This window comes from Natrix helvetica (genome assembly GCF_964273705.1).
Source record: "Natrix helvetica genome assembly, chromosome: 2".
NCBI lineage: Eukaryota > Metazoa > Chordata > Lepidosauria > Squamata > Natricidae > Natrix > Natrix helvetica.
Genome location: NC_138552.1, coordinates 51,717,155 through 51,744,108, shown reverse-complemented (window position 1 = coordinate 51,744,108; position 26,954 = coordinate 51,717,155). Strand labels below are relative to the sequence as shown.

The window sequence follows — 26,954 nt, the reverse complement described above, 5'->3', positions numbered from 1 at the left end:
TAAACACTGACGCACACACATACACAGAGAGTATTTGCATTAGAAAAACTGTCCCAAGGGTATGCATCCCCAATAGATATATCTATTCAACATGCTTCTTGTAAGCCATTTTTCCAGTAAGCTACTATAAAAATGTATTCTGTTTCCAAGAAGAAAAACATTCGCTGTCAAAGGAAGCCAGAAACTACTCATTTGCCAATAATCCCTTAGATACCACTGAGACTGTTCATGAGTAGTTATAGGATTTATATGCAAATACATGTCTAAGTAGATGGTGCATAACAATGATGCTAAAGCAGAAAAACTCATATATCTATCATTTGAAGGGAAATACATCAATTTTCCCAAGAACTTTTGAAAGAAAAAAGTCCCAGAATAATGCAGAAGTTATAATAATGGCTGTTCAAGCCTGTTTGCAAATGAGTCCCTGCTTCTTCCATCCTGTGTTTCTTAATAAGCTAATTTTTATTCCTTGAGTTTCCAAGAAAAACTCTGTCCATCGAATGATAGCTCAATAGGAAAAGCTGAACTGTTATTATAAGAGCATGTATTAACTGTGGCTCCTAGGTTTTGCCCTGTACTATTTGTGAATTTGACTGATCTTTCTCAACTTCTTTCTAATCAGTAAAAGCTCTGCAATAAGAACTTTCAAAGGAAAACTTGGAGAAAACTACATGTTCCATATTATGAACAACAGTATGCACAAGTATAGGTTATAATGTTAAGCCAATCTGTTTCCTAAATTAAGAAGAGACATGAAAAAGCACTTAAATATAAGTGAAAACTCTTTTCTGTCTCACGTGGTTTAACTTTTTTTTTTACAGCATAAATACATGCATGTTTGGAGAGCCTGTAAATCCACATGATATTCTTGAGTAATGGATTGCAGCATTAAAGAGCAATCTGTCAGGCAGAGCTGTAACCCAATTCCTATTCCCTGCAAGCCTTATTAATGAATGGAGCTGAAAACCAGCAGTGCTAGTTTAGTTGTGCTTTTTGTTATTATGCAGAACTGTTATTTATTATTCCTGCCCAACAAAGCTGAAAATTAGGTTATTGTATAAGCATTTTATTTATCACATTTTGGCTCATTAATCACTACAGCACTCAGAATAAAATCTGTGTCAGATGATCATATTTCTTAGTGACCAAGTATTAATCTTATTTATATATTTGAATTTTTTGAATTTCTTTTATATTAATAAAACAATGAAGTTTATTTGAAATCTGATTATTTATAGAGGTATTGAATTAACTTTTCAGTCTTGGAGTTGTTGATACTAGAAGTGTTTGGGGGGTTACTCTGATATTTACTATCCATTTAGTTTACGAAGATTATCACAGTTGGGGAATGTGAGCCCTTTCACATGTTGCTGAACTGTATTTTTCAGGTATCCCACCAGTGTATGGGAGATGGGTAATTTAGTAACATCCGGAGTGATTCAAGTTATTCATACATATTAAATATCCTGGGAATGAATGAATGAATGTGGGGTGGGCTTCAAAAATTTCAGCAACGAGTTCTCTGTTTGGTTGCTGGGTGGGCGTGGCCATGGTGAGTGTGGCCTAGTTGGCCTCCTGCATCACGGCAGGGGGGCTGTTTTTGCCTTCCTCAGGTTCTGGAGGCTTTCCTTGAGCCTCTGGCGGGTCAAAAACTGCCACTCCCCTGGCTCCGGAGGCCTTCCGGGAGACCTGTTTTATTCCCCTTCTCGAGCCTCCGTGCGGGCCCTGCACTTACCTTGCATCCAAAATGGGCAGTGTGGAGACTCCTGGGAGGGGTATGGTAGGGGTGTGGTGTGGTGGGCGGGGCCAGCCAGGGGTGGGATTTGAAGGTTCTCCAAACCGGCCATAACACTAGCTATGGGTTCTCACGAACCCGGGCAAACCCGTAGCAGCCCACCCGTGTGTGTGTGTGTTGCAGAGTGCCTAGCTACTCATGCTTTCTCATTTGAAAAATACCATATAGGAAGACTTTCCTCATGGTGTCTTCTTCCTTTACAATTTAATTAAAGCGATGAAGCCATCGAAGTTTCAAAATTTTAGAAAATCTGTGAAATAATGATACCTGAGAATAAATCAACTCTCTGTTTAAAATAAAAACGGCTATATTCCAAGCCCTATATAGTGAGTTAACTGCAAGAACACTGAAACATCCATGGGAATTTCGCTGAAAATTTATTCTCCTTTGGGGGAAAAAAAATCAAAATCACATTCTTTTCTCGAAACAGATGAAATAGTAAAGAATACAATATTTTTTAAGCATGAAACTTGCTTGTTGAAATGCATAGCAAATTATATTGGTGCATATATCTAGCATACTGCTAATATTATTTCATTATAAAATATATATCACACATTTTGGACTATAGAGAATGAGAGTAAAAATGCTATTATTAGACAGAGAATTTGGTTCTTTTCACTGGGCTGGAAAATAGAGAGCCACACTGCCAAATGTTTAAGCAGAAGGAAGGCAGAGGTGGGAAGGAGGCTGTCACCACGAATGACAGAAAAGCTAGATATGGGTTTAGGAAAAAACAAGAAAACTGGATGGAGATGATGATTATTACTATTAAAAAAGAAATCTAACAATTCTAACCAGATACTATTGTTAATATGTGAAAATCTTGTTAAACCAATGAAGGTACAAGAGGATTCTTAAAACATTTAGTTTGAAAATCTACTTCCTACAGAGATAACTTTCTACAAGGTATCTCTATAGGGAGTCTGGATACTCACTGATGGAGTAGACTCTCAACCAACTGAACATATTGAGACTCCTCTTGTTTTTAATTCTCATCCATCCATCTATCCATCCATGTATCCGTCCATCATCTTTGAGTCACTGTTGCCTCCTGGTGACCTCCTAAACAGGTTTCTGCAATTTTCTTGGCAAGATTTTAGATCTGGTTTGCTATTGCCTCTTTCCTAGGGTTGAGAAAGAGTGACTGACCCAAAGTCCTTAGTTAGGACTAAGAATAAATAAGCTTAATGTGCCAAATTGGTAAAGTACAAGTCATAAATATAATTGCACTGCATTATACAATTGCAAAGATAAACTGATTTAAACTAAACTTTAACTGTAAAGTTTAAGAAAAGAAAAGAAACTTGATACCGAAAACAAGGTGAACTTCTTTGGAGGAATATTCCAAAATGAGGAAACCATCAATGAAAAGACCCTGTTTCCAGCTACTATATTTGTGATAAACAGAAACACACACACACCTCTTTTTATTAATGGATATAATCCCCCCTTATCCATCTATAGTTCTAATTTCATCTTAATTTAGATGAATGCAAATTGCTATCAGAACAGTTTTGTTTGTCTTTGAAAGCATATAGTAATAACACTATAAGAATTAGATGAACAGGTATGCTAGGAAGAGTAGAATGTTTGGCATTTAATTAATATATTTACTATTTATTCCAGCCCTTCAAGATAAAACAGGATAGGAAATCAAAGTTATTAATGCTGATATTACTTTTATTGTTAGGTTACAGTAATAAAATCTTGTAAGTCTGAATATGTCCTCCCTCTCCATTTATATTTTGAGAACTAGAGAGGGTCAAAATTTTGAGAGTTTTCTCAAATTATATTTCTGGCTGGATTGAAATTTCTTTTATTTGAATATTGCTGGCTGGGGAATTCTGGGAGTTGAAGTCCACAAGTCTTAAAGTTCCCAAGTTTGGACACCCCTGGCATAAGAAGACAAGTAATATTCATTCCATGACATTTGTTCTCTCTGACAAGTGGTCCATAGTAGGTGATACACTCACATTTTTTATGAGTTATGATATTATTACACTCAAAATTGTTGCATAAAGTAGTGTCCTCTTCTACCCCACCCAGATGTTGCTCTGATTGTGTCCTGTGATACCCCTGACAGCTGGAAGATGCTCTGAGGCATGCACTATGGAAGTGTGGAAGCCTCTCTCAGCCATTATATATATGTATGAAGTGCCGTGATGAGATCTATAACATGTATTTTGTATTTCATCAAGGCAAATAGGATTGCTTCTCTTGTATGAAATCCCTTGTACAGCAAATTAATGCATTTCACACCGGTCTGATATAGTATTCTGCCCCTCCCCCGACTGATAATTAGAGGCATGCAGCTTTGGGTTTCATGGGTAGTATGCATAGCATAACATAGCATAGCACATGTGTAAGCATGTATGTAGCACAGCAATATAACCATAAGTATCAGGACCCCATGAAATGTCTCATCATTTACCAGCTTCCATTTTTGCTTTCTCTTGGATGGATATTTTCTGAGAGGCAGCTGGTTTATAGGAGCACTTATGACAAGGGCATAATGAAAAGTAACAGATTTTTTCAATACACTGAATACAATTCCAAATGAGTCCATTGACCCAAAATGGTTGTCTTTCCCTGATATATAGTTATTATTGTTAGTATATAATAGCAACATTATCAATTATGATTTCATAGTTGAGTGATCTTGGTGAAATAATTACAAAGTGACAGCAACATAAACTATACTATAGCTATAATAGCATCACTACACAGTCATAAATTCACTATATGAATATAACTTGGAATTACACCTGTGCTTGGCTTATCCTCCCCTTGACTTTGTCTAGTTAGAGTAATTTGGAGATAAGATTTTGTTATAAGATTTGAACAGTAGGTTTCAAAACATCTTACTACCTATTTTGTGGGTGTGACCTATTGTGTAGGTGTGACCTATTTTGTGGGCATGGTTTGGCGGTCATGTATCTGGGTGGGCGTGGCCAACTTGATGTCACTCACCAGGAGATGTCATGGATTGGGTAAAATATTGTGAAGCTCATTTAACAACACTCCTTGGGCTCAATTGTAGTCACAAGTCAAGGACTATCTCTGCCTTCCTCTGCATGGCAGTCTTGTCCTAGTAAACTCCTTCTCCTTTCTGGCAATTTTCCTCTCTGTTAGAGGCACCAAAAGAATCCAGACAATGTAAGGTTTCCTGCTGCAGCAGGGGGTTGGATTAGAAGACCTCTGAATAGCCTTCTAGCTCTAAATTGTTTGCTGTTTTTCTTTCTTTCTTTCTTTCTTTCTTTCTTTCTTTCTTTCTTTCTTTCTTTCTTTCTTTCCTTCCTTCCTTCCTTCCTTCCTTCCTTTCCTTCCCTCCCTCCCTCCCTCCTTTCTTTCTTTCTTTCTTTCTCCCTTCCCTTCCCTTCCCTTCCCTTCCCTCCCTCCCTCCCTCCCTCCCTCTCTGTTCCTTTTGAAAGCTTTTTTTCCCCTTACCTGAACCAGCAGAGGAAAAAAACTTTTTTTAAAAAAGCTTCTAATGGGAGAACAGGTTCGGGGGCATGGCCAAGCCACCATTATTACTACCGGTCCTATTCGGTACACTAGATTTTCACTACCTCTTCTGGTGTACCAGACTGTACAGGGAGGAACCCATCTCTGGATTTGAACAAATTTCTCATGGATCACCAGACTTTAAACATTCATGTTTTTCTACAGAAAGATTAAATGGTTTTGTAGAAAGTAAGACAATTTTGATATGGCTAGTCTTCTCTGAAGTGAGTGCAAGACCCCAAGAATTCATTCTCTCAGTCAGTTTATCACCAAACTGCTGCTCAGGGAAAATATTATGAGGAGACAATATTTTTCAAGCAGCAGTAGAATTTCTTATTCTACAAAACAAAAGAGGAAAAATATTAATTTTTACTAACTGATTGAAGGTTATTCATGACTTGAGAACAATTAGAAATTTGTATAAGTTGCTAACTAAATCTAAATAGCTGTAAATAAAGAAATAAATACTAATAACAAGTTTTAGAATAATTGATTTATGAAAATAACAATAATAATATGTCCACAAACATTCCCACTTTATACTAAGAAATAATAAATATTTGAATAAAAAAAAAATTCTAGAAGGAATTGCTGTGTTTTATTGGCTGGAGCAAGATCCCTTTGAAATCAGTAGGACTGTAGTTTCAGTGGGATTGGATCATCAAATCAGGTGACTAGAATTATGTTATATATTCTACAAGTTAGTTGTACCACAATTGTGGTTGGGGAATTTGCTTACTACCAGTTATTGCTTCTTATAATTTGATCAGGTTCCTACTTGTATCAGCCCAAATTTATAAAGGTGGACTTCAAGACTGAGGCTATTAGAAATTCTACTGAATATATTTAGCACATCTCATGCTTAGGTGAGCCAATCCTTAAAATAAATTGACAGCAAAGGGACCATGCTGTGAATACAAGCAACCTCTCTTAAGCATTCTGATTTTACCACTGAAATCATTATACCAGTGGGTTTCCCTCCCATTGCCCCAGGCTCTAAATAACAGACATAATGATATGCTGACATACTGGATGGATCAGATCTGCTGTGTTAAATGTAAGGGCCCAGAAAACCACTGCATGATAAACTCTTGAGAGCAAGAGAGCCGGTTTTGTATCGTCTTCCATTGCCAATACAACTGAGCGATTCTTCCTCAAGCAAACATAAACCTCCTCAGTGCCTGTCCATAAAAGTGAGGCTTTTAACTAATCAGACTCCCTTAATGGCTAAGGTACAGCCGGGGAACAATTGAACCTGCAATTAAGGCTGAGAGAGACATGACACTGCTGATGTCAGGCACTGTGACTTAAATAACATTTCCCCAGTAGTCGACTGTGCACAAAAGTGCTGAAAAAGTTGGCAGTGTTTCAGTTGCTTATTATTTATTATGCCATTTTATAGAGGGTTATAGGCAAAATGCCATAGTTTTCAGCTCCTGTCCATTTAAAGTAAACCCTGCACTTATTTTTAGGAATTGAGATATTTGTACTGAGGTACACATATCTTTCACTAGTTGATGTTAGGCCTCATCACCCCCATATTGTTTAATGTACATTAGCCTCATACTGTGTGTGCATAGTGGTATAATACATATTGAAGGAGTTATTATCTGACATGTTTGACATAAATAAAATGACTTCAATTACCAACCTAGCAGGAAGTCAATGTGAAGTCCCTCCTTGAAATTAAAAAATTACAATTCAGTACATCTCTTTGTACTTTTTTTAAAAAGGGAAAACAGTCTTTACACTAGGTTCCAATGACAAGCAATCAGAAAAGACTCAGGGAAGCATTAATTTATCATCATGAACCCAGATGAAATAGTCAAGCATTTAAATGCAGAAATGAGGAAAAAAGGCCTAGAAGAATATTTTGTGCACATAGACACACTCTGATGGGCTGTAATTATGGTCATTTAATTGAAAGGCTATAATTAAGAGACTTTATCATTGGAAGAAAAACAACACGTACTGTATCCTAAACAAAAATAAAATGCAAATTATATCTGAGATGACAGGTTTCACAGAAAACAAAAAGGAAATAGGCAACAGTTGCCAATAGCAGATTGAGCAGGATTATTTTTCAGATGCATATCTGACTTTTACTTTGTATGGAAATATATGTATACTAATGGAAAGTACAAGACTGAAAGTTATTAGACTCTGTAACCAATTGTTTTTTTTAAATGCCCCGCTATATTTCTTGTATTAGTTAAGCAGTTAAATTAATAGTTAATAGGCATGTTGTGAGCTTTTGAAGTATTATGTCAAACTTCTCTAGAAACCAGTCACTCTAAGTCTCTCTGTCATATGTATCCTCCCTCCCTCCCTCTCTCTTTCTCTCTCTCTCTCTCTTTCTCTCTCTCTCTCGTCTCTGTCTCTAATCTCTATCATCTCTATGTATTTCAATAGTTATAAGTATTTGTAACTATAAGTATTTGCTTTAAAAAATCTACCTGAAATATATACAAGCATGAAATAACCAAATTTTGGACAAATGGAAAATGATTATGTTTAATATATTATTATTTTCCATTTTGGGTAGATCCTGATATATCCTCTTTTAAATATAATTTTTGAGTTTTAATAACAAGAACACTGCAAACTAAAGTAGAATGAGAAAGAAAAAAGAGAAAGGGAGAAATAAAAGAAAAAGCTAAAAGTGCCAAAAAGTAAGAGGAAGATAAAGAAGAAAAAGAAAAGTAGACAAAATAAAATATAAAAATATAAAAAAGATATAAAGAAATGGCTTCTGATTTTCATAACAGTTACAAATACAATTGTGTCTTTGTACAAATACAACTTCTGTTACAAATACAATTGTGTCTTTGTACAAATACAACTTCTGTCTATTAAGGTTTCATCATGATTTTCTTCTTTCTATAACCTGTCCTATCTAATCATCAAAATCATAAATCACATTCATTTTTTTTATTTTTATGCAAAAGTCCATGAGGGTTTAATCTGGTATTTCCTTAATCGTTCACAACTCATGTCAGACATATTTTTAATGATAATATCATTATTAATACAGCAATCTCTTTCAAATGTCAAATATATTTATTTTTTTATTAATTAATACAATTATTTATTCATTGTCTACTTCGAAAACAACTTGAACTGATTTATAATGCAAGGCAAAACAATTATTAAAATGATCAACAAGACAAAATAAGGCAGCTAAGTAGTATCATCATCTCTATGTTCATAGTGGTTGTAAAAAAAATATTTAAATCCTTTTTCAATGCTTGGAGGTTGGGAACATTCCTTATTTTGGGAGGCTGGCTGTTTATCTGTGTGTGTGTGTACATACACAAATGAATGACATTGGTGTGTGATTTTAAAAAGTCTGTTTTTAATATCTTGTTTAAGCATAAGGCTATACTTATGGCAGTGGAATGACTTTAAATCTAAAATTAAGGCTGATTTCATTGTGGATGAAATACTGAATTGAGTAAATTACTGAATGATACACAGTGGTGGGAGCCTTAAATGTAGGACAGATCATTGTGTGTGTGTGTGTGTCAGGAATAGTTCTTGGAAAAAAGGACAAAAATCCCTCATATGTTCCTGTATGTAAAAGAGTTGGGAGGAGGAGGAGGAGGAGGTGGAAGAATTTGCTTAACTGAATAGAAATGAGTGTTCTGACCTGATGAATGATAGAGGGGCAATGTAATAGACATTTTTCTATATTTTGGCAGAAATGAGCAAATAAAAGGACACAACTAAATTCTTACTTTCAGGAAACAATAAGTTGTCAAGTAGACCAAAAATGCACAATCTACTTCCCCCTTTCTGTGAGGAGAGGAGGGGGAAATATGGGGATTCTTTTTAGCAAAAGGAACAGTGATACATCTGCCAATTATTATCCTAATCAAAGGTCTTCACTTCTGCAAAGCTGGATAGATTTGGAAATTCGAATTACAGATTACTCCAGAGTTTCAAGATTATTTCTTTCACATTCAATATAAAAAAAGAAAGGTATAGCAGTTGAGTTTGCATGTCTCTGTATAATAATTATCCCTCTGGCTGTTTCTTAAATAAGCAAGCATACATCTTACTCTGGCTTTCCTACTACAACAAAGATTAGTGAAGAAGGTAATAGAGGTTGATAAGATTCCTTTGTTTATTAAAAAAAATCAGGAGTGCCATCTGCTTACGAAGCATATCTCCTCTTGACAGCATTTTAAGTATTCTTTTTTTAAAATGTTGCCCAAATTTTGCTGAGTCAGGGGATCATGGAAAAAGTACTTTAAAATACCAACTTCTCTGCCAGCCTAGGATCCCTTCTGAACCCATCCAGACTTGCTTGCCAGTCACCTTCCAATGTGTGTGTGTGTGCCAGTTTCACTATAGTACCTATATTTCCTTTCCTGATTTTATATATTCAATATCTTTTGTTTCCTCCATTCGTTTACTTACACCTTTTCTGTGTAGTCTATAACACCTGCTTATACCAAAATGAAATTGTATGAAAGGTATGTAAGTGTATACATGCATGTATGTTTGTGTATATCTGTATGTATGTGTATATATGCAAAGCTATGTATGGTAGGAGAGTCAATTGCTGGTATAGTGAACTAACCAAAGGTGGTCATGGAGGCTGCTGATGCAGAAGCTCCTCACAATATACAGTGATTTCCACCACAATTCCAGCACTCGAGACTGTAAAGCTGGAAAAATGATGGGCAGGGTCTGATGAGTGTCAAAGCCACTGTCCTGGATGAAATTCAGAACAACCAGGAATACATCAGTAAGATGGTACCAAAAGATGAACTGCTGAGAGACTGCCTGATATGTGAAGAGGATGAAGCAGAGGAAGTACCATGGCAAGACAATACCCTTGATCTTGGGATGGTTTATCAACAGATAGCTAGCTACCAGTGACTGGAAAAGACTGGAGTAAAAGTCTTTGACTTTTGAACATTGAAGCACTGATCATTGCAGCAGAAGAACTATGTACCAAATTCATAGAAATAGGGGTCTACCCCTACCTTGCATCAGCAACTCAAGGTGCAGACTACACAAAGACTCTCAGAAACAGTCCATTACATAATGGCAGAATATAAGATATAGGCAGAAACAGCAAAACTAAATAACTGGCATTATATACATCTATGTAGTGTAGGTTGGACCTTCTCAAGTCCAGATGGGAGATTTCACAGAAGGTCATGAGAATAACAGGGCTAAGATCCTGTGGGACTTCCAGATCCAGAAAGACAGGTAGGTACTCACCAATCACCCTGATATCATGATAGTAACAAGGACTAGATGGTAGATACAATACAATACAATACAATAGTAGAGTTGGAAGGGACCTTGGAGGTCTTCTAGTCCAACCCCCTGCCTAGGCAGGAAACCCTATACCGTTTCAGACAAATAGCTATCCAACATCTTCTTAAAGACTTCCAGTGTTGGGGCATTCACAACTTCTGGAGGCAAGCTGTTCCACTGATTAATTGTTCTCACTGTCAGGAAATTTCTCCTCAGTTCTAAGTTGCTTCTCGATGTAGTGATAGATGTAGTGGTGCCAAGTGACAGCAACATCAGGAGGAAAGAGCCTGGTGAAGTGCCTAGGCCTAGAGGAGGAAGTAGAAAGAATGTGGAAAGCAAAGGTAAAAGTGATCCCAGTGGTGAAAAGACCCTATGACTCCTAAGGTGGGAGAGTGACTTCAACAGATCCCAGGAGCAACAAAAGAACACTGTCCAGAAGAGGGCAGTGCTGGAATCAGCTAAGATACTGTGTAGAACGGTCAAACTTCCAAGCCTCTGATAAGGAACCTGAGATTAATTCGGAATTGAAAGGGAGTTTGTTTGTTTATTACATGCCTACATATGTCAAGAAAGCCAACTGGCAGAACGGTCACTGAACTACAAAAGAGTTGATTGAAGAATCCATGTCTGCTTTCTGTTTCATTGGAAATATTGTAATTTTCTTTATTCTGCTCATGAATCGTGAACAATGGGCTTATAAGATTCATCTTAAATTAATTCAGAGCCATTTTTGTGCATACAGTACATGACCAATTGCATGGCAGGTGCCATTGAATTAGTATCAGAATGAAAATATGCTAGATTTCTCCTGCTGTAATAATACCACTAAAACATTTAGAGGATTGGCATAAAGGGGCTAGATGGAATCTAATAAGCCAGATAGGCAAAAATATGAGAAGTAAAAAAGAGAAAACCGAACAAAAACATTTGTCAACAGAACTTGGTTATTTCTTAAAACAGGTGATAAAACAGCTATAATAGCAACTTCTCCGTTATACTTTTCTATAATTCATATCTCAGGTTATTTCAACAGAAATGAATCAGTTCCAGTCAAAATTCCCATCTTCAACTGGCTGTTCCTATAGACAGAGGATAATTTTGGTAATTTTTCCTAAATCCCACAAACATCAGAGCTATCTCGTATATTTTTCTAGAAGATGGATGAGCAAGCTGTGTTTTAAGGCCCTAAGTAGCTTAGGCTTAAAATACCTAAAGAGGCTTTCATATCAAATTTTGTCTGCTTAATTTAAAAAAAAAACAGGGTTATTACTATGTTTGTAATTAGTTAGAATATATAAGAGAGATTTCTCAGCTGTGACATCTAATTTCAGGAACTTCCTGCCTGCATAGTGCCATTTCCTTAAGTTTATTTGAACAAGCTTTTTATCTGCATGTTGGTTAATTTTGAGTTTTAGTTTGTGTTAGTGTTTAGATTTTTTTCCTTTGGAAAACAAAAAAGAAAGCATATTTTGATGGGATGAAATTATGGAAATGTACCAGTAATGAACATGAGTTATATTTTAGTCACAAAACTGCAGCAACTAATAATCTCTATGATTATAATTATAGCTTAAACTCAAAGTAATTATATAGCCAGGCATAACTACAGAAATAAAATATATGAGATACAGCTTATAAATGTGGTGTATTTTTTTACTATATCCACTAAATAGATTGCACATAAAACATTATTGCACTGGAGATATAACACAGATTTAGAATATTACCCTCTAGAAGACAATTCATAACTTTTCTTGTGTAAAAATTAGTGTGTAATGGTTGTGTATCTAAGTAGTCTTGGCAATGTATTGAAAAACTTGATATCTCTTTGATGAGTTAAGGTCAAATAACATTTCCCCCTCTTTTTTTTTCCTAAGGGAAGAACTTTTGCAAGCTGGTGTACCAAAATATCCATATCCCGATTACCTTACACGTACTGATATAGAACTAAGGAGAATCATAAATGCTCAAGTAAGATTGAAGATTAAAATGTATATTTGCATTAATGCAACCACAAACTGATAATTTGTATCACTATCAGTAAGTTTTGGGAAATAAACTTGATATTTTTGGGAAATAATGTATTTTAACCAAGTTTTCAGTATGTCATAAATACTTCACATATATATATAAAATTTTGATATATTGATGCATATTTTTAAGAATTGGAAAAAGTTTTCCTACTCTCAACCAGTAGAAAAACAAATGACCATCTTTTACAGGTTATAGAGCATAATAGTAAGGATTTCAAGCCTATTAAGACATGTAACTATTCTCAAGGCCATTTATTTTTTGGCCCTCTGTATGGGCTTTGTCTGTCAAATGCAGGGAAAAGAGAAAGCTAAAGAGAATATTGTAGAATAGATTATGAAAAGATCTATCCTTCACTTCTTATGCATTAATTATTTGTTGTTTTTATATATATCAATTTGGTATTGACTCTTAAACATATAGACTTTCTTATGCATATACACTACTCATATCACAGCATAAGTAATTTGAAATGAATAGATTTACCTATGAATGAGCCATAGGCATGGCTCATTTAGCAGGTACAGCCCAGTTCTGGAGAACCAGTCTGTACCTGTACCTGAAAATTATCTTTATTAGTGGCACCTGCAAATTATTATTCGGAATGTTCTCTTTTATTTATTGGAAACATTAGATATATTTAATATAGTGACATCATTTGAAGCTAGCATTTTATATTCAAATATTTTAGATTACAATGCTTATAGTAATCAATATCTGGTATGGCATTTTAAAAGTACTTACTATATGGTCATCAATATAAGACAACTGCTGATGAATGTCATAACATCTAAAATATTAAATTAACTATTTTCAATCATGAAACCAAGTGAAATATTTGAAGTTTGTTATTACATTATATTTTCATTGCCAAATTCCTATATCAACATGTCAGGAAATTCAAACATTAATTGGATTTGAAAATATTTTAAATATTTGTTATAGTTTTATTTACATTTCCAATTTCAGAATGGTAATTATTGTCTTCTACATATATTTTATTGTAAATAGACCAATTGCATATCATTTTGGATCCATGAAAACCATGGAAACAGGCGAGCTGGAGGGTTAATTAAGAATAACAGATATATGCATCATTAAAGAGATAACTTATTCTAATTTTTTATACTATACGCAATACCTTCTGTTCATTTGATAGTTTTAGGTTTTTTTGAACTATGACAAATAGTGGAACAGTGGAACAGCTTGCCTCCAGAAGTTGTGAATGCCCCAACACTGGAAGTCTTTAAGAAGATGTTGGATAGCCATCTGTCTGAAACGGTATAGGGTTTCCTGCCTAGGCAGGGGGTTGGACTAGAAGACCTCCAAGGTCCCTTCCAACTCTACTATTGTATTATTGTAAATATGTGATAAAGAAAAAGTGTGCATACGTGTGTGCGTGTGATTGCGCATGCTTGGGCGCCATGCTTACTTATTTCTGTTTCATATCTTCTTAATGTTTCAGAGGCCTGGTTTACAGATAATTTCAGTGATAAATTAGATGAACCTTTCATGTTGTTTGTTCCCATACCTTCTTTATGATTATGCTTGCAAGAGAAAAAGAGAGAAGGGAAACAATAAATGCAAATACATTATGTGCCATGATTTGATGGCACATAATGAATCAATACAACTTCAATACTACACCCCATTAGTATCTTACTTACCTCTCATGTGTTTGATTCCTTTATAAACAAATATGGCTAATACAATCATACTAATTGTGGAGGGAAATGCAGCCTTAGGTATGAGTAGCATGAATAAAGCCACATCCACTCATTGGCTTTGTATATTTCAAAAAATTAGCTCCATCATCTATGCAATCTCACAATATCTTCTGTGTTTGACAACTGAGCTGATTTATTTCCAATTTAGCTGTAGCATATCCAGGATATCCACTGAAGGTTATTTTCCATTAGGAACACTGAAACTCAGCTGAGTATAGCGCCATTTCCATCTCTTACTTCACTCTGACACTTGTTATCAAGCCAGATTGTCTCTCTGTAGAGGTCAGAGAATCAAATTTTGCAGCATTTCAAACTCAACCAAAGGATAGGGACTTGTTGACTTTACAGGCCTCTTTGTTGTGTGTGTGGAAGCATGGGGAATCATTAGAGAAGCAAATACAACATGAGCTGAAAATGTAGACGAGCTGGGGCATTCTTTGCGTTTCTGTATTGATTGTCTAGGGACGAAGCAATAATGTTGTTTACAGTATTTTGAGATTTGCAAGATTAATTAGATAATTTCAGATTGTTCTGGATGGATTGGAGTGTTGAGATGGTGGCGGTATGAGGTACAGTTTCAATAAACATGGCCTTAATTCTTGTCATCTTTTGAAGAACTGTCCATGGCTTCCCATTTTTCAAAAGTGTTTATAATCCATTATTATTAATCCTATTTCAGGACCGAATGAAGGAAATACACTTTTTCTGATTCATTAATTCACCAAACAAATATGTGCATTGAAATGTATTTTATAACCCCATGATAACCAGCGCAAAATGCCTAAAAGCTTCCAATACTTCAGTAGGAGGAACATTTTATTAGTCTGTCCACAAAATAATTGGATTGAATTAAAATTAAATTGCCTCCCAACAACAGTTTTCTCAGAATGTAAAATCTCACTATATAAATTTTCAAAGCATTTTACTTCCTTTTCTTAAAAAAATCTATTAGTCTTTTATTCTATTTGAATCTAATCTGTACTTTTCTCTTAATAATGAAATAATTATGAGCTGCAGTTTTTATACTTAAGATCCCATCTTCTCCTACCATTTGTATTCTATCATTTTCTACTCCCATAAAGAAAGATGGCTTTGTGAAATATTTTATCATATTAATTTTGCATGCTAATATTTTTGTATTTGCTTATGGCATTCAGGAAAATCTAATGTTTAGTAGCTTGCCTTATCTTCAAGGTCATTTTACCTGGAAGGAGATGGAGGAGCAAAGGAACACATGTGGGAAACAAACTGTTATGTTTACATACATATAACTAACCCTATTAAGTGACTAGTCCTACTCAGAGCCAATTTCAAGGTTTTTATATATTAACAGTGGAATGATATACCTTGAACTATAATGCACACAGGGAGACACATATTTGATCATGATACTTGATAAAAACCAATGGAGGTGCCTTCTGTGTAAGCATTAGAAGTTATCATGTTAAAATGTCTTTGGGAAAGTTGTTGGCTCTCACTGCCTAATGAATGTTTCTCCCTTGGTATAAACAAAATAAGAACTGGATTATTATTTTTGAGAACTGTAGAGATTATTACTAATTATAGGTCACACTAGAGAAAAGGTGAAAGTAGTATTACAATATATATTATTATTTCACAGAAACATTTTCTCTTCTCAAATTCAGCTCTCTTTTCCCTGCTTTCTGAATATTTTTAATGTCACCACCAATAAATTATATAAACCCGTTCTCATTTAATATATTCTAAAATTTGATAAAGTACTACAGCCACACAATATTTCTAATATTTAAGGTAATAACAAGGGAACATCAAACAATGATTGCTTCTCAGCAAACAGTTCCTTTCCCTCCTCCAAAACAGCCCATTTAGTGTGGAGTATGATAAAATAATGCATTCAAATACAATTAATCTTTGAGTATTTTCATTGAGGAATCATGAGCTGGAAAAACAGCATGCTTGCTAGTTCATAGGAAGTAAATGTATTACATTTCTTTTGTGATGTTGACAGCGTGCAAGCTGTGTATATCTTTCCCTTTCAGGTAGTAAGGGCAAGCATATTGGGGAAGCACAATAGTTCTATTTCAAGAGTTTCCCAGACATATAATATTGTTGGCTCCAAAGAGTTCAGTTTTCAAATGAAATGATGATGAAGATGATATGAAGTCATATGTGAAAATGTAGTATATATTTGGTCTTTCTATCTGTTCTTCAAACATTTTATTCACAAGTTGGCACAGGACCTAGTTATTTGCGGGATCGCATCCTCCCACATACATCCCTGCGGCCAATCCGCTCTCACAGGGAGGGCCTTCTCCAGGTGCCGTCCACTAGGCAATGCCAGCGGGCGGCGCCAAGGAGTAGAGCCTTCTCTGTGATGGGCCCAACCCTCTGGAATGACCTCCCCCCCGACATTAGAACCACCTTGGATCTCCGCTCCTTCCGACAAAAATTGAAGACTCACCTGTTTCGATTAGCTGGCCTGGCATAATTATAAATGTTACAACTATGAACTCCTGGAAGTATACTTTCAACTGTTTATTTTAAGGGTAATATTTTAATGTTTTAATTTTAATTGATTTTAGGGCTTTTAGAGCCATATTTATTCTTCTGTACAGTACTCTAAATTTTAACCTCCTCCACATATATACGTATATTTATAGTTATATTTATATTTGTATTTTATCTGTTATTTGTTGTGTCGACTGTACACCGCCCCGAGTCCCTTTTTGGGAGAGGGGGCGGTTTAGAAATGCGAAGAATAAATAAATAAATAAATAAATAAATAAATAAATAAATAAATAAATAAATAAATAAATAAATAAATAAATAAATAAGTTGTTCACTAAATCAGGTGGGGGCATGGCCAGCACATGACACATCTGGCCCACGGGCTGGGATTTTGACAGCCCTGCTCTATACGCTACATAATATCAGCTCCTGCTTCTAAAAGGTCACTATTTCTAATCCTGCTAATGTCCATTTCCTAATTTCTCATCTGTTATCCACACTACAGTATCTTGTGAATGATGAAATCAATGTTTTGTGTTTTTATGTAATGCCAAAATCTCTATTAAGTAATGTTATATTTGTTTATTTATTTCTTTGCAACAGTGGAAAAGGGAGTTGCAAATCAGGCTTCAGCTAGAAGAAAAACTCCAAGAATTAGAGCTTCAAGCAAAGCAAAGATTGGAGGAGGAACACTTCAGGCAAATAATGATATGGCGCTTCAAAAAGCTGCACAAGACAACCAAACCATATGAACTGCCCTTTAAACATGAAGACACAAAAGCAACAGAAGCAAGCAGCAGAACTCAGCTGTTAAATGTATAACTGTCAGAAACATGGAAACCAGCTGTTTAAGAAGATAACTATACCTTGAAGGCAAATATATGTATTAAAGCTTCTTTCCCCCCCTCTCACATTCTTTTTTTTTTTTGTTAAAGCTCTGCAATATTGAGTAATGAAGTGTGGATAAGAAAGTGCTAAAGACACAATTGCTGCTCTATTACTGATTGCAGTTGCTTCTCCAACAGTTTTTCATTGTGATGTCCCACATGTGTGTTTATAAGAATAAAAATATATCAGAAAATTTGTGAGGGAAGTTAGACCAGCTTGAGAGTGTTTTTGCATATAAACACAGAAGATGAGGAAAAGATGAGGCACCACCTCTCATTTTAGCAAGGCAGCTCAGCAAGACAGCTTCCTGGGTCTGCTTCTCAATTAGAACACTTCAATGTCATAACACTGATATGTAATGAGTAATTGAATTGTCTCCCATGAAATATGGGGAATCTTTTTCTGGAGTAATAAATTTCTGAACTAGTGTTTCTGGGTTACATCCACACCTTTGTTTTTGTTACTCTTTTGGCAGTATTCTAAACAATGTCAAGAAAAACCACCTGAAAATTGCTTAGCAATTTCTTTATCTAATGGTCTCTCTGTTGCCATTAAATCCTTCCTAATCTTATATTCTCTTCTCATTACCTTTTACCTACACAAAGCCTTTCCTTCCTCTCTATATAATTGTGTTACCAATTTTGCCATACTGCTTTCTTTTTATTTGTGGATGTTTTATGGATTTATCCACATTTGTATGCTGCCTGTTCAAGCAACTCAAGGCATGTTCTCTAATGTATAAACCTGCTGAAAGCAATACCATGTCTTCTGGTATCCATTTTTAAAGAACACTTTTTTATACTTAATTTCTGTGCACACATTTGAGGTGATTTTTGGACAAATTATCATGTTGCTCTAAAGCTTCTTACAACTTGTAGTACTACATTGCAAATTACTAGAGTCACAGTATGCCATAGTATTTCTTCTAGGTATTTTAGGCATAGCACATGCCATTGTGGGATCCAGTGACGTGCAGTCAGGTGAGGCAAGTGAGGCACAGCCTCACCACTCTCATCATGAAAAAAAAAAGTAAAAGGAAAAAGCTGAGCTAGTTACTGCCTCACCGTGGATGACTCTGCTTAACTGTTAAAAAAAGCTGGAAAAGGTACATGTGGGTTGGAGGGAGGGGAAGGAATTCAAACTTCATCCTCCTGGTGCTGTGCAGGGCTTTGGGCAAAGGCTGGAGGGAAGGACCCTGGCTCGCTTGTGCTCTCCCTCCCCAAGAGTAGTTTGATTGCAGGCAGAGCCACGTTGTGGGGCCGGTGTGTGTGCTATAGCATGGTTCTTTGCCTGGCTTCCTGCCTCCTCCTGTGGTCTCCTCACTGGTGCTCTCCCTCCCCAAGTGTAGTGACTTCCTCCCCAGGCCCCCATTCATTTCTCTCTCTCTCACACACAGCTGGATAAAACTATATAAAAATCTAGCCCAGCTTCACTGATTACAAGCTTGAAAAGGCAACGTGGCTCCGCCTGCAATCAAACTACACTTGGGGAGGGAGAGCACAAGCAAGGAGACCACAGGAGGAGCCTCTTTCTTTTGGAAGGCTCGGATCGGCTCCCCTCCGGCTTCTCTGCCTCTCCTCTCACCCCAACCTGCCAGCAGGAGGTGGTGGGTGGGCTTTATTGTGTTCCAGGCATTTCCCACCCAGACAGCAGGCTGCATTTGCAATGGTGGAGGTGTTTGGGAAAGGCAGCAGGGGAATGGGGGGGGGGGATGGCAGAGGAGCTGCTTTCAGGCCACTGGAAAAGATATCCAATCCAACTTTTGTGTGTGGGAGGGTTTGTTTGAGAGTGAGTGAGAGAGGGAAGGGGTAGGAGAGATAGTCCAATCCAACTTGTGTGTGTGTGTGTGTGTGTGTGTGTTGGAGAGAGGGGGAGGAAGGGAGAGAGGGAGGAAGGAGGGGAAGGAGAAGAAAAAGAAAAAGAAAGAAGGAGCAAAGGAGAAAAACAAATGCTGTCGCTTTAAATTGGAACTGAGCATGCCTGGCTGTGGAATTCTGGGAGTTGAAGTACACAAGTCTAAAAATATTTGAAACCCAGCACTGTGTCAGTGCCTCACCAGTCATAAACCTCACCACACGTCACTGGTGGGATCATATGTAGAACAAAAACCTGAAGTACCAGCACATACTGTATATCTGAAAGCACACAAAGTATTTGCCTCATGTTTCTTCTTGAGTGTGACTGTACAAGAGAATCCTGTCAATCTCCAGTTTCCATTTTCAGAAACATTGGAGATCTTTACAGAAGAAGAGTGAGGCAGAATAGAAAAACCTGCCATACCTCTTGACAAATATGGTATTATCCTTGTTTTCCTCAACTGGATTTGGCAGCTTTATAAATAGGTGTCAAGAGACAATCCTGAATATAACAAGAATAATAAAAGCCACACAGTTGTTCTATATACATTTCCACTGAACTTTCATTGGTATTCTATCAGTATGATCTTTACTATTGAAACAAGGTATCTTGAATGGGCAGATGTAATATTCTTCTGATTTTATCCACAGGAATGATGTTACAGTACAGCGTATACTTAAGTATAAGCCAAGAATTTTAGGTTCCAACATACACATCCAAAATTGGGTTTGGCTTGTCTGTGGATAGGCTTATCCATAAATATATACAGTAGTATTTTTTAAAGGACATATACTGTATTTCTTGCATATACTTATGGATAAGCTTATATGTAAAGGTAGAGGCTCCCCTCGCACATAAGTGCTAATCGTTCCCAACCCGAGGGGGCTCATCTCAGTTTCAAAGCCGAAGAGCCAGCGCTGTCCGAAGACGTCTCATGGTCATGTGGCTGGCATGACTAAATGCCAAAGGCGCACAGAATGCTATTACCTTCCCACCAAAGGTGGTTCCTATTTTTCTACTTGAATTTTTACAAGCTTTCGAACTGCTAGGTTGGCAGAAGCTGGGACAAGTAAAAGGAGCTCACTCCATTAAATGGCGCTAGGGAATTTGAACCGCTGAACTGCCGACCTCTGATCGACAAGCTCAGCATCTTAGCCACTGAGCCACTATGTCCCTAAGTCCATATGATGACCCTCAAATTTTTAACCATGAAAAATGCATAACTGGTGGATTAATCATGGCTAAGTCAATTGTGAAAATTAAAACAGAAACATTTTGAGGGTCAGCTTACCTGCATGGTGAATTTATTTACATCGTCTGATTGTCAAATTCCATGACCTAGGTATCAATTTTTATTCAGCTATTGACCATGATACTTGATAAAAAAAAATTAGAAAAAAAATTAAAATATCTAGAAGAAATACTATGGCATACAGTGCCAACCATAGAACAGTACTTACCGTATTTTCCGGAGTATAAGACGCACCTTTTTTCCTCAAAAAAGAGGCTGAAAATCTGGGTGCCTCTTATACACCGAATACAGCATTTTTTGTCTCCCGAAGCCCCGCCCCTTCACAAAATGGCCGTGCATACCCTTATGGAGGCTTTCAGAGCGCTCCTGGGGGCTGAGGAGGGCAGAAATGAGCAAAAAATGGGCCGTTTTCTGCCCCCTGTTAAGGAATGGGAAGTTTCCCTCCCACCTTCAATAAACGAGGTGCGGATCGCAGCCCTTCCAAGAAGCATATCTCTTAATGAGCAATAAATGAAACCCGAAAACATGCTCTAATGAAAACAACTTTAATATGAAAATAAAAATAAATCTCACTATCTAAACTTTACATTTCGGCAAGAGCAATTGTCGCCCACCTCCTCCGGCAGGCAAACCAAGATCAGAAGGAAAGTACAAGAATGTGTGACGTATTATGAAACGTGTTAGGAGGCATGCGCAGTAAATCATTGTCAGATAAGAAAAACATTTCTACAGTATAGCTCAGAATAGAGGCTCAAGTAGACAAACAAATTAACGTAGTGACACCCCCAGCCCCCAGCTGCACTCTATAAGCCTCCATAAGGCTATGCATGCAATTTTTTTTGCCAAAAAACAGGCCCTTTTTTGCTCGCTTTTGCCTCCCCCACCCTCCCAGGAGCATTCTGCAAGCCCCCCCCCCAAGGCTATTCATGTCTTTTTTTGAAAAACAAACGGGCCTGTTTTTGTGAAAAACGGGCCGTTTTTGGGAGGTTTGCAGAGTGCAAAAACTTTTTTTTTCCTTTTGGAAAACTCTTTAACTGATTGATGAGAATTACATTGATCAAGTGCTGTGCCAGCAGAAACACTTACCTATCTACTGTATTTCTCTCTCTCTCTCTCTCTCTCTCTCTCTCTCTCTCTCTCCCTCCCTCCCTCCCTCCCTCCCTACCTACCTACCTACCTACCTACACACTCACTCTCCCTACCTACCTACTGTGCTTCTCTCTCTCTCTCTCTCTCTCTCTCTCTCTCTATTTCTCTCTCTCTATCCCTTCAGCTACCTACCTACCTACCTACCTACCTACCTACCTACACACTCACTCTCCCTACCTACCTACTGTGCTTCTCTCTCTCTCTCTCTCTCTATTTCTCTCTCTCTATCCCTTCAGCTACCTACCTACCTACCTACCTACCTACCTATTCTCTCTCTATCCCTACCTATCTACTGTATTTCTCTCTCTCTCTATTTCTCTCTCTATCCCTCTACCTACCAACCTACCTACTCTCTCTCTCCCTACCTATCTACTGTATTTCTCTCTCTCTCTCTCTCTCTCTCTCTCTCCCTCTACCTACCTACCTACCTACGTACCTACCTACCTACCTACCTACCTACCTACCTACCTACACACACACACACACACTCTCCCTACCTACCTACTGTATTTCTCTCTCTCTATCCCTTTAGCTACTTACCTACCTAACTACTCTCTCTCCCTCTCTCTCTCCCTACCTACCTACTGTATTTCTCTCTCTCTCTCTATCCATTTAGCTACCTACCTACCTAACTACTCTCTCTCCCTCCCTCCCTATCTACTGTATTTCTCTCTCTATTTCTCTCTATCCCTCTACCTACCTACTTACTCTCCCTCCCTCCCTATCTACTGTATTTCTCTCTCTCTATCACTTTCTATTTCTCTCTCTCTATCCCTCTACCTACCTACCTACACACACACTCTCTCTCTATTTCTCTCTCTATTTCTCTCTCTATTTCTCTCTCTCTCTCTCTCTCTCTCTCCCCCCCTTTATCTACCTACCTATATAACTACTTTCTCTCTCTCCTTACCTACCTACTGTATTTCTCTCTCTTTCTCTCCCTCTCTCTCCCTCTATCTACCTAACTACTTTTTAAAAAATTTGCCTCTTCAAAACCTTGGTGTATCTTATACTCCGGTGCGTCTTATACTCTGAAAAATACAGTATTTGTGGTCCAAGAAGTAAAATCAGATTGATCTGGTAATAAGAACAAATCAGAATGACCAGGATGTTTAGTAAGCAATGGAGATAATTCCTGACAAGTATCTGTATAGAGGGGACAATACAAAATTACGTGTTATATTGTTTCAGTTATTCCTCTACCACATGTATCTTTCAGTTTCTCTTCAATAACTGTTGGGAGGGCTGTTGAATCTGGTCAAGGATAGGACCCTTCTAAATTATGAAATTCTTATGTGTCTTAAGATATCTGGCTGTTGGTATACAGACTAGCTTAGAAAGACGGTTCTAGGTAGAACTGGTAAAGCTGCTCGCAGCTTTAAATCAATGGCCTGCTGTTCATAGTCCATGGGGTAATGGTTAGCCACAAAAAGCCACAAAGTTGCAGATTGGCGTGTATTATCTTGTACCAGGAAGGCTGAAAGGTATCGTCATAATTAGAGGGGCCAAGCACACTGAAATTCCTTAAGCCAATAGAAGAAATGAAAATACAGGCAGAAGTTGCTATTTTAAGAAACCAGCTCCACTGCATAACACCACATTCGGGACACAGCAAGGTACTTGAAAAAATGATTTCAAGAACTTGGATTGAATCCTTTCAAAAGGAAAAAAAATCAGTAGGGCCCACCTGAGTTCCCCAAAGAAGCTGTGCTTGGATCCTAGCCAAGAAGACTTCAATGGCTGCAAGTATAATCTGAGCTTCTTTGGAGAAGTAGAAAGATTGTAAAGCCGATGCTGGTTAACATAAGCAGCATGAAATTTTTGGTTGCCTATAGCATGCAAAACAGTCCCCAGATATTTAAAGGTCTTAACTTGCTCTATTGAGTCATTATTTAGCTGCCAGATATGTGCCTCAGGGTGCTTAGCAAAAACTATGACCTTGGTTTTGGAGTAATTAATTTCTATTCAGTTTTCTTGACAGTGCTCAGCAAGTATATAAAGAGACTGTCTCAGGCCAATCTGTGTTTGAGAAAGCACAGTATCATCTGCCTACAAAAGAACAGATATGTGACTATATCCCACTTTAGGTGGATGAACAGATCCAATTTTCTCAGGGGAAGAGATAAACTAGGTACATAGTTCAACAGAATACCAACCTGTGAGAACTGTATCTTTTCTACATAATCATTCTTTATTTTCTCCCCAAATTTGGTAAGTATAGGGCATGCTCGCTGGGGAAATTCTGGGAGCTGAGGTCAGAAAGTCTTAAAGTTGTCAAGTGTTTATACATGTATATGTATATATGTATAATTCACTGTGCCATACATAGGCCAGTATTGGTTGCTAAAACTCTTCCAGATGATCTGTGTGATACACTAAATTTGACATCAAAGTTATACATTTTGTGAGTAGCATTTTAAAAATAAGCCTTTTTTTTACATGTTTATATGGATTTGGAAGCAGATCATAAACTATTTTTGTTTCATACAATAGCTTTCCAAAAGAATGCTTTGGGGATTAGTTGAGCTAAAGGATGAAGTAGAATTTGTCCTCAAGCAACATAAGAAATAGGGGTTATATTTTGCCTTGCAGTCCAAAAGTGCGAATTTTCATTGGCACATTTAGTAGACAGTTTTGATTCTCTGAACAACCTCAGTTTAAAGCTGCCAAGAAACAATTATATCACCAGGCCATTAAAGCACTCACACACACAAAAAATGCTTTCTGAAACATTGGAAACAAGTTGAGATGCCTAACTTTTTTATCTTTTTCAACATTTTAATCCCTCACAGAACATTGTAAAGGGAATGTGAAGTACAATTTTGCATTTCAACTCAACTGTCTCCCAGTTGCATTCATCCACTATTTTCGAAATAGCTTTTCTGGCAACAGTATTCATAAATTAGTATGTAATCTCTTCAGTGTTGATGTTGATGCATTGCCAGACTTATTACTAGAAGAACTACTCAGTATAAATCATAATTTCACTGAAAAAGATAATTTTGAAAAAATTGAGCTTGGGTTTTGGATAAAATATTTCCCAGTTTGGATGGAAATGACAAAATGGCATGTCTAACTGTTTTATTTTCTTTGATAAAAAAACGTTATTTTAGAAAGAAAACTTAAACAAAGGAACAGATCTCAGCACTGATCTGTGTTGTCCACTTTCTCCAGCCTAGAATTCTCAGCTCATAAAGAAAAAGAATGAAAATCTTTCCCATTGCATTTATTCTACTGATATTTTTAAATGTTATATTTTTGATGAAAACATTTATACTTATTTTTTAAAATAAAATAAATATGTATTAAACTTGTGTGCTTATTTCTATTTGTAATTATGAATGGATTTTGGAAATTTTATAAAATTTTATAAAATTTCTATACATTAAAATTGTATGAAGGGACCAGTAGAATTGAGTTACTTCCCACTTGACAAAAAAAATGTTATTGTACTCTAGAAAAGTAGCTGAGGTTTATTATAATCTTTCACATGATTAGCTTCTCTGGTATTTCTGATGATTATGTAAGACATTTTTGATTGATATTAATGTGATTAATATCAGCTAGGTTGTGACAGGCTTGTTTAATAAGAACTTCACCATTATGATTACCATTACAAATGTTCTATGAAAGTATGTGGGGGAAAAAATATTGGCAGACTTGTTAGAGTTAAATCCATATAATTCTACGAGAAATCTGCTGATATGTGTTATTGCCTACCTACTCCTGTAATTTTGCAAGTTAGGACACTATCAGGTTCTGTTTGTTATATATTCCAGAAGCAGGCACAACAATAAATTAGCACAGACGCAAAATATAGGGCCAAATATTGAAATCTTTAGAGACCTTTTGAAGAACTTTCTTTTGTTTTCCACAATATGCACGTATCTGTATGTAACAGACTCTGTCACATTGATAAGAAAAAGCTAATCAAAAAGTATAAAAATGATTCCAATTCTCAGTTGAGCATATTTTTTAAAATAATGGATCAAGGAACAGATAAATGGCCAGTTGTTATTTAAAACAGCAGGAAATTGTTGTTATGGAAAATTTATGATATTACATTTCCCATAACAAAATTTAAGCAGGACCTTGCTGGATTGAACAGATGATCTATCTAGTTCAGCACCTCAGACTGGTCAACTAACTGTATAAGGAAGCCCAATAGACTCCCAGAAGATTGTCTTCGGAGGCAATCAACTATAACTAAGGTGTGGTAATTTATCAAGGATAGTTACAATAATTTTATAAATATAAAATTTTTAGAAATAAATTAATTGCCTAGGAGCTTTTAGCAAAATTTAGTCATTGTTCATAATCAGCCTCTTGAAGACAAGGCAGTTTCACCCTATGGGAATGGGGCTCTAAGTAGATGACAACATCCTCCAAGGATAAAAATTGAAACGAACCAATTAACACCTTCGATGACCTTATTCCTGGTCTTCTGTGTGATTCCAAAGTCAACCAGCATCAGGAAACTCCATAGGAAAATCCACTTGGGATTTGATTCAGATTTGGTCAGGGAAATGTTTTTTTTTTCCTATCCATTAGTCTCCTTTAATCTTATGCTTCAATGAATATGTCTATGAAGATTCTCAGTCATCCAGGTCATAGTTATCTCAAAGGTGCTTTTTCAAACAGCAACTGGACTTTGCTTTTCTGGGAAAACTTTGGGGCTTCGATAAGACACATGCCTTCAAATCAAATTCATATTTACTACTTCTGCAATAATTTCTTTGTAAAGACCTTGGCAGGAGTGATGAGTCACTTTGTTTCAGATTACACTGTTACACTTTAACCTGTTCATTTAAAATCTACTGGCTACCCTTCTACAACCTGATTAGTTTAAACTTTATTTCTATTTGTTATGATTTGGAATGTTGCTCATTCAGTAAGAGTATGATTCAATGTGTAGTGAACACCCCCCGCCCAGGTTAAATAGGTAATCAGGTTAAATGTGATGTGCAAATATAGTTACTAA

At 36.6% G+C, this 26,954-nt stretch overlaps 1 protein-coding gene and 1 long non-coding RNA gene across 10 annotated transcripts in view; one reads left to right on the top strand and one right to left on the bottom strand.

Moving 5' to 3' along the window:
• Positions 1 to 18,672, top strand: part of TMEM232 (transmembrane protein 232) — a 231,039-nt gene extending 212,367 nt beyond the window's left edge. For all 8 annotated transcript variants that reach the window (XM_081941005.1, XM_081941006.1, XM_081941007.1 and 5 more), the window contains 2 exons: positions 12,457 to 12,550; positions 17,431 to 18,672. In XM_081941005.1, coding sequence (XP_081797131.1) covers positions 12,457 to 12,550; positions 17,431 to 17,649 — 313 coding nt within the window. In that variant the 3' untranslated portion in view covers positions 17,650 to 18,672. The remainder of the gene's footprint in view (positions 1 to 12,456; positions 12,551 to 17,430) is intronic.
• Positions 1 to 26,678, bottom strand: part of LOC309386057 — a 90,868-nt gene extending 64,190 nt beyond the window's left edge. For both annotated transcript variants that reach the window (XR_014174343.1, XR_014174344.1), the window contains exon 1: positions 26,403 to 26,678. This is a non-coding gene — a long non-coding RNA (uncharacterized lncRNA). The remainder of the gene's footprint in view (positions 1 to 26,402) is intronic.
• Between the last annotated feature and the right edge of the window lie 276 nt (positions 26,679 to 26,954).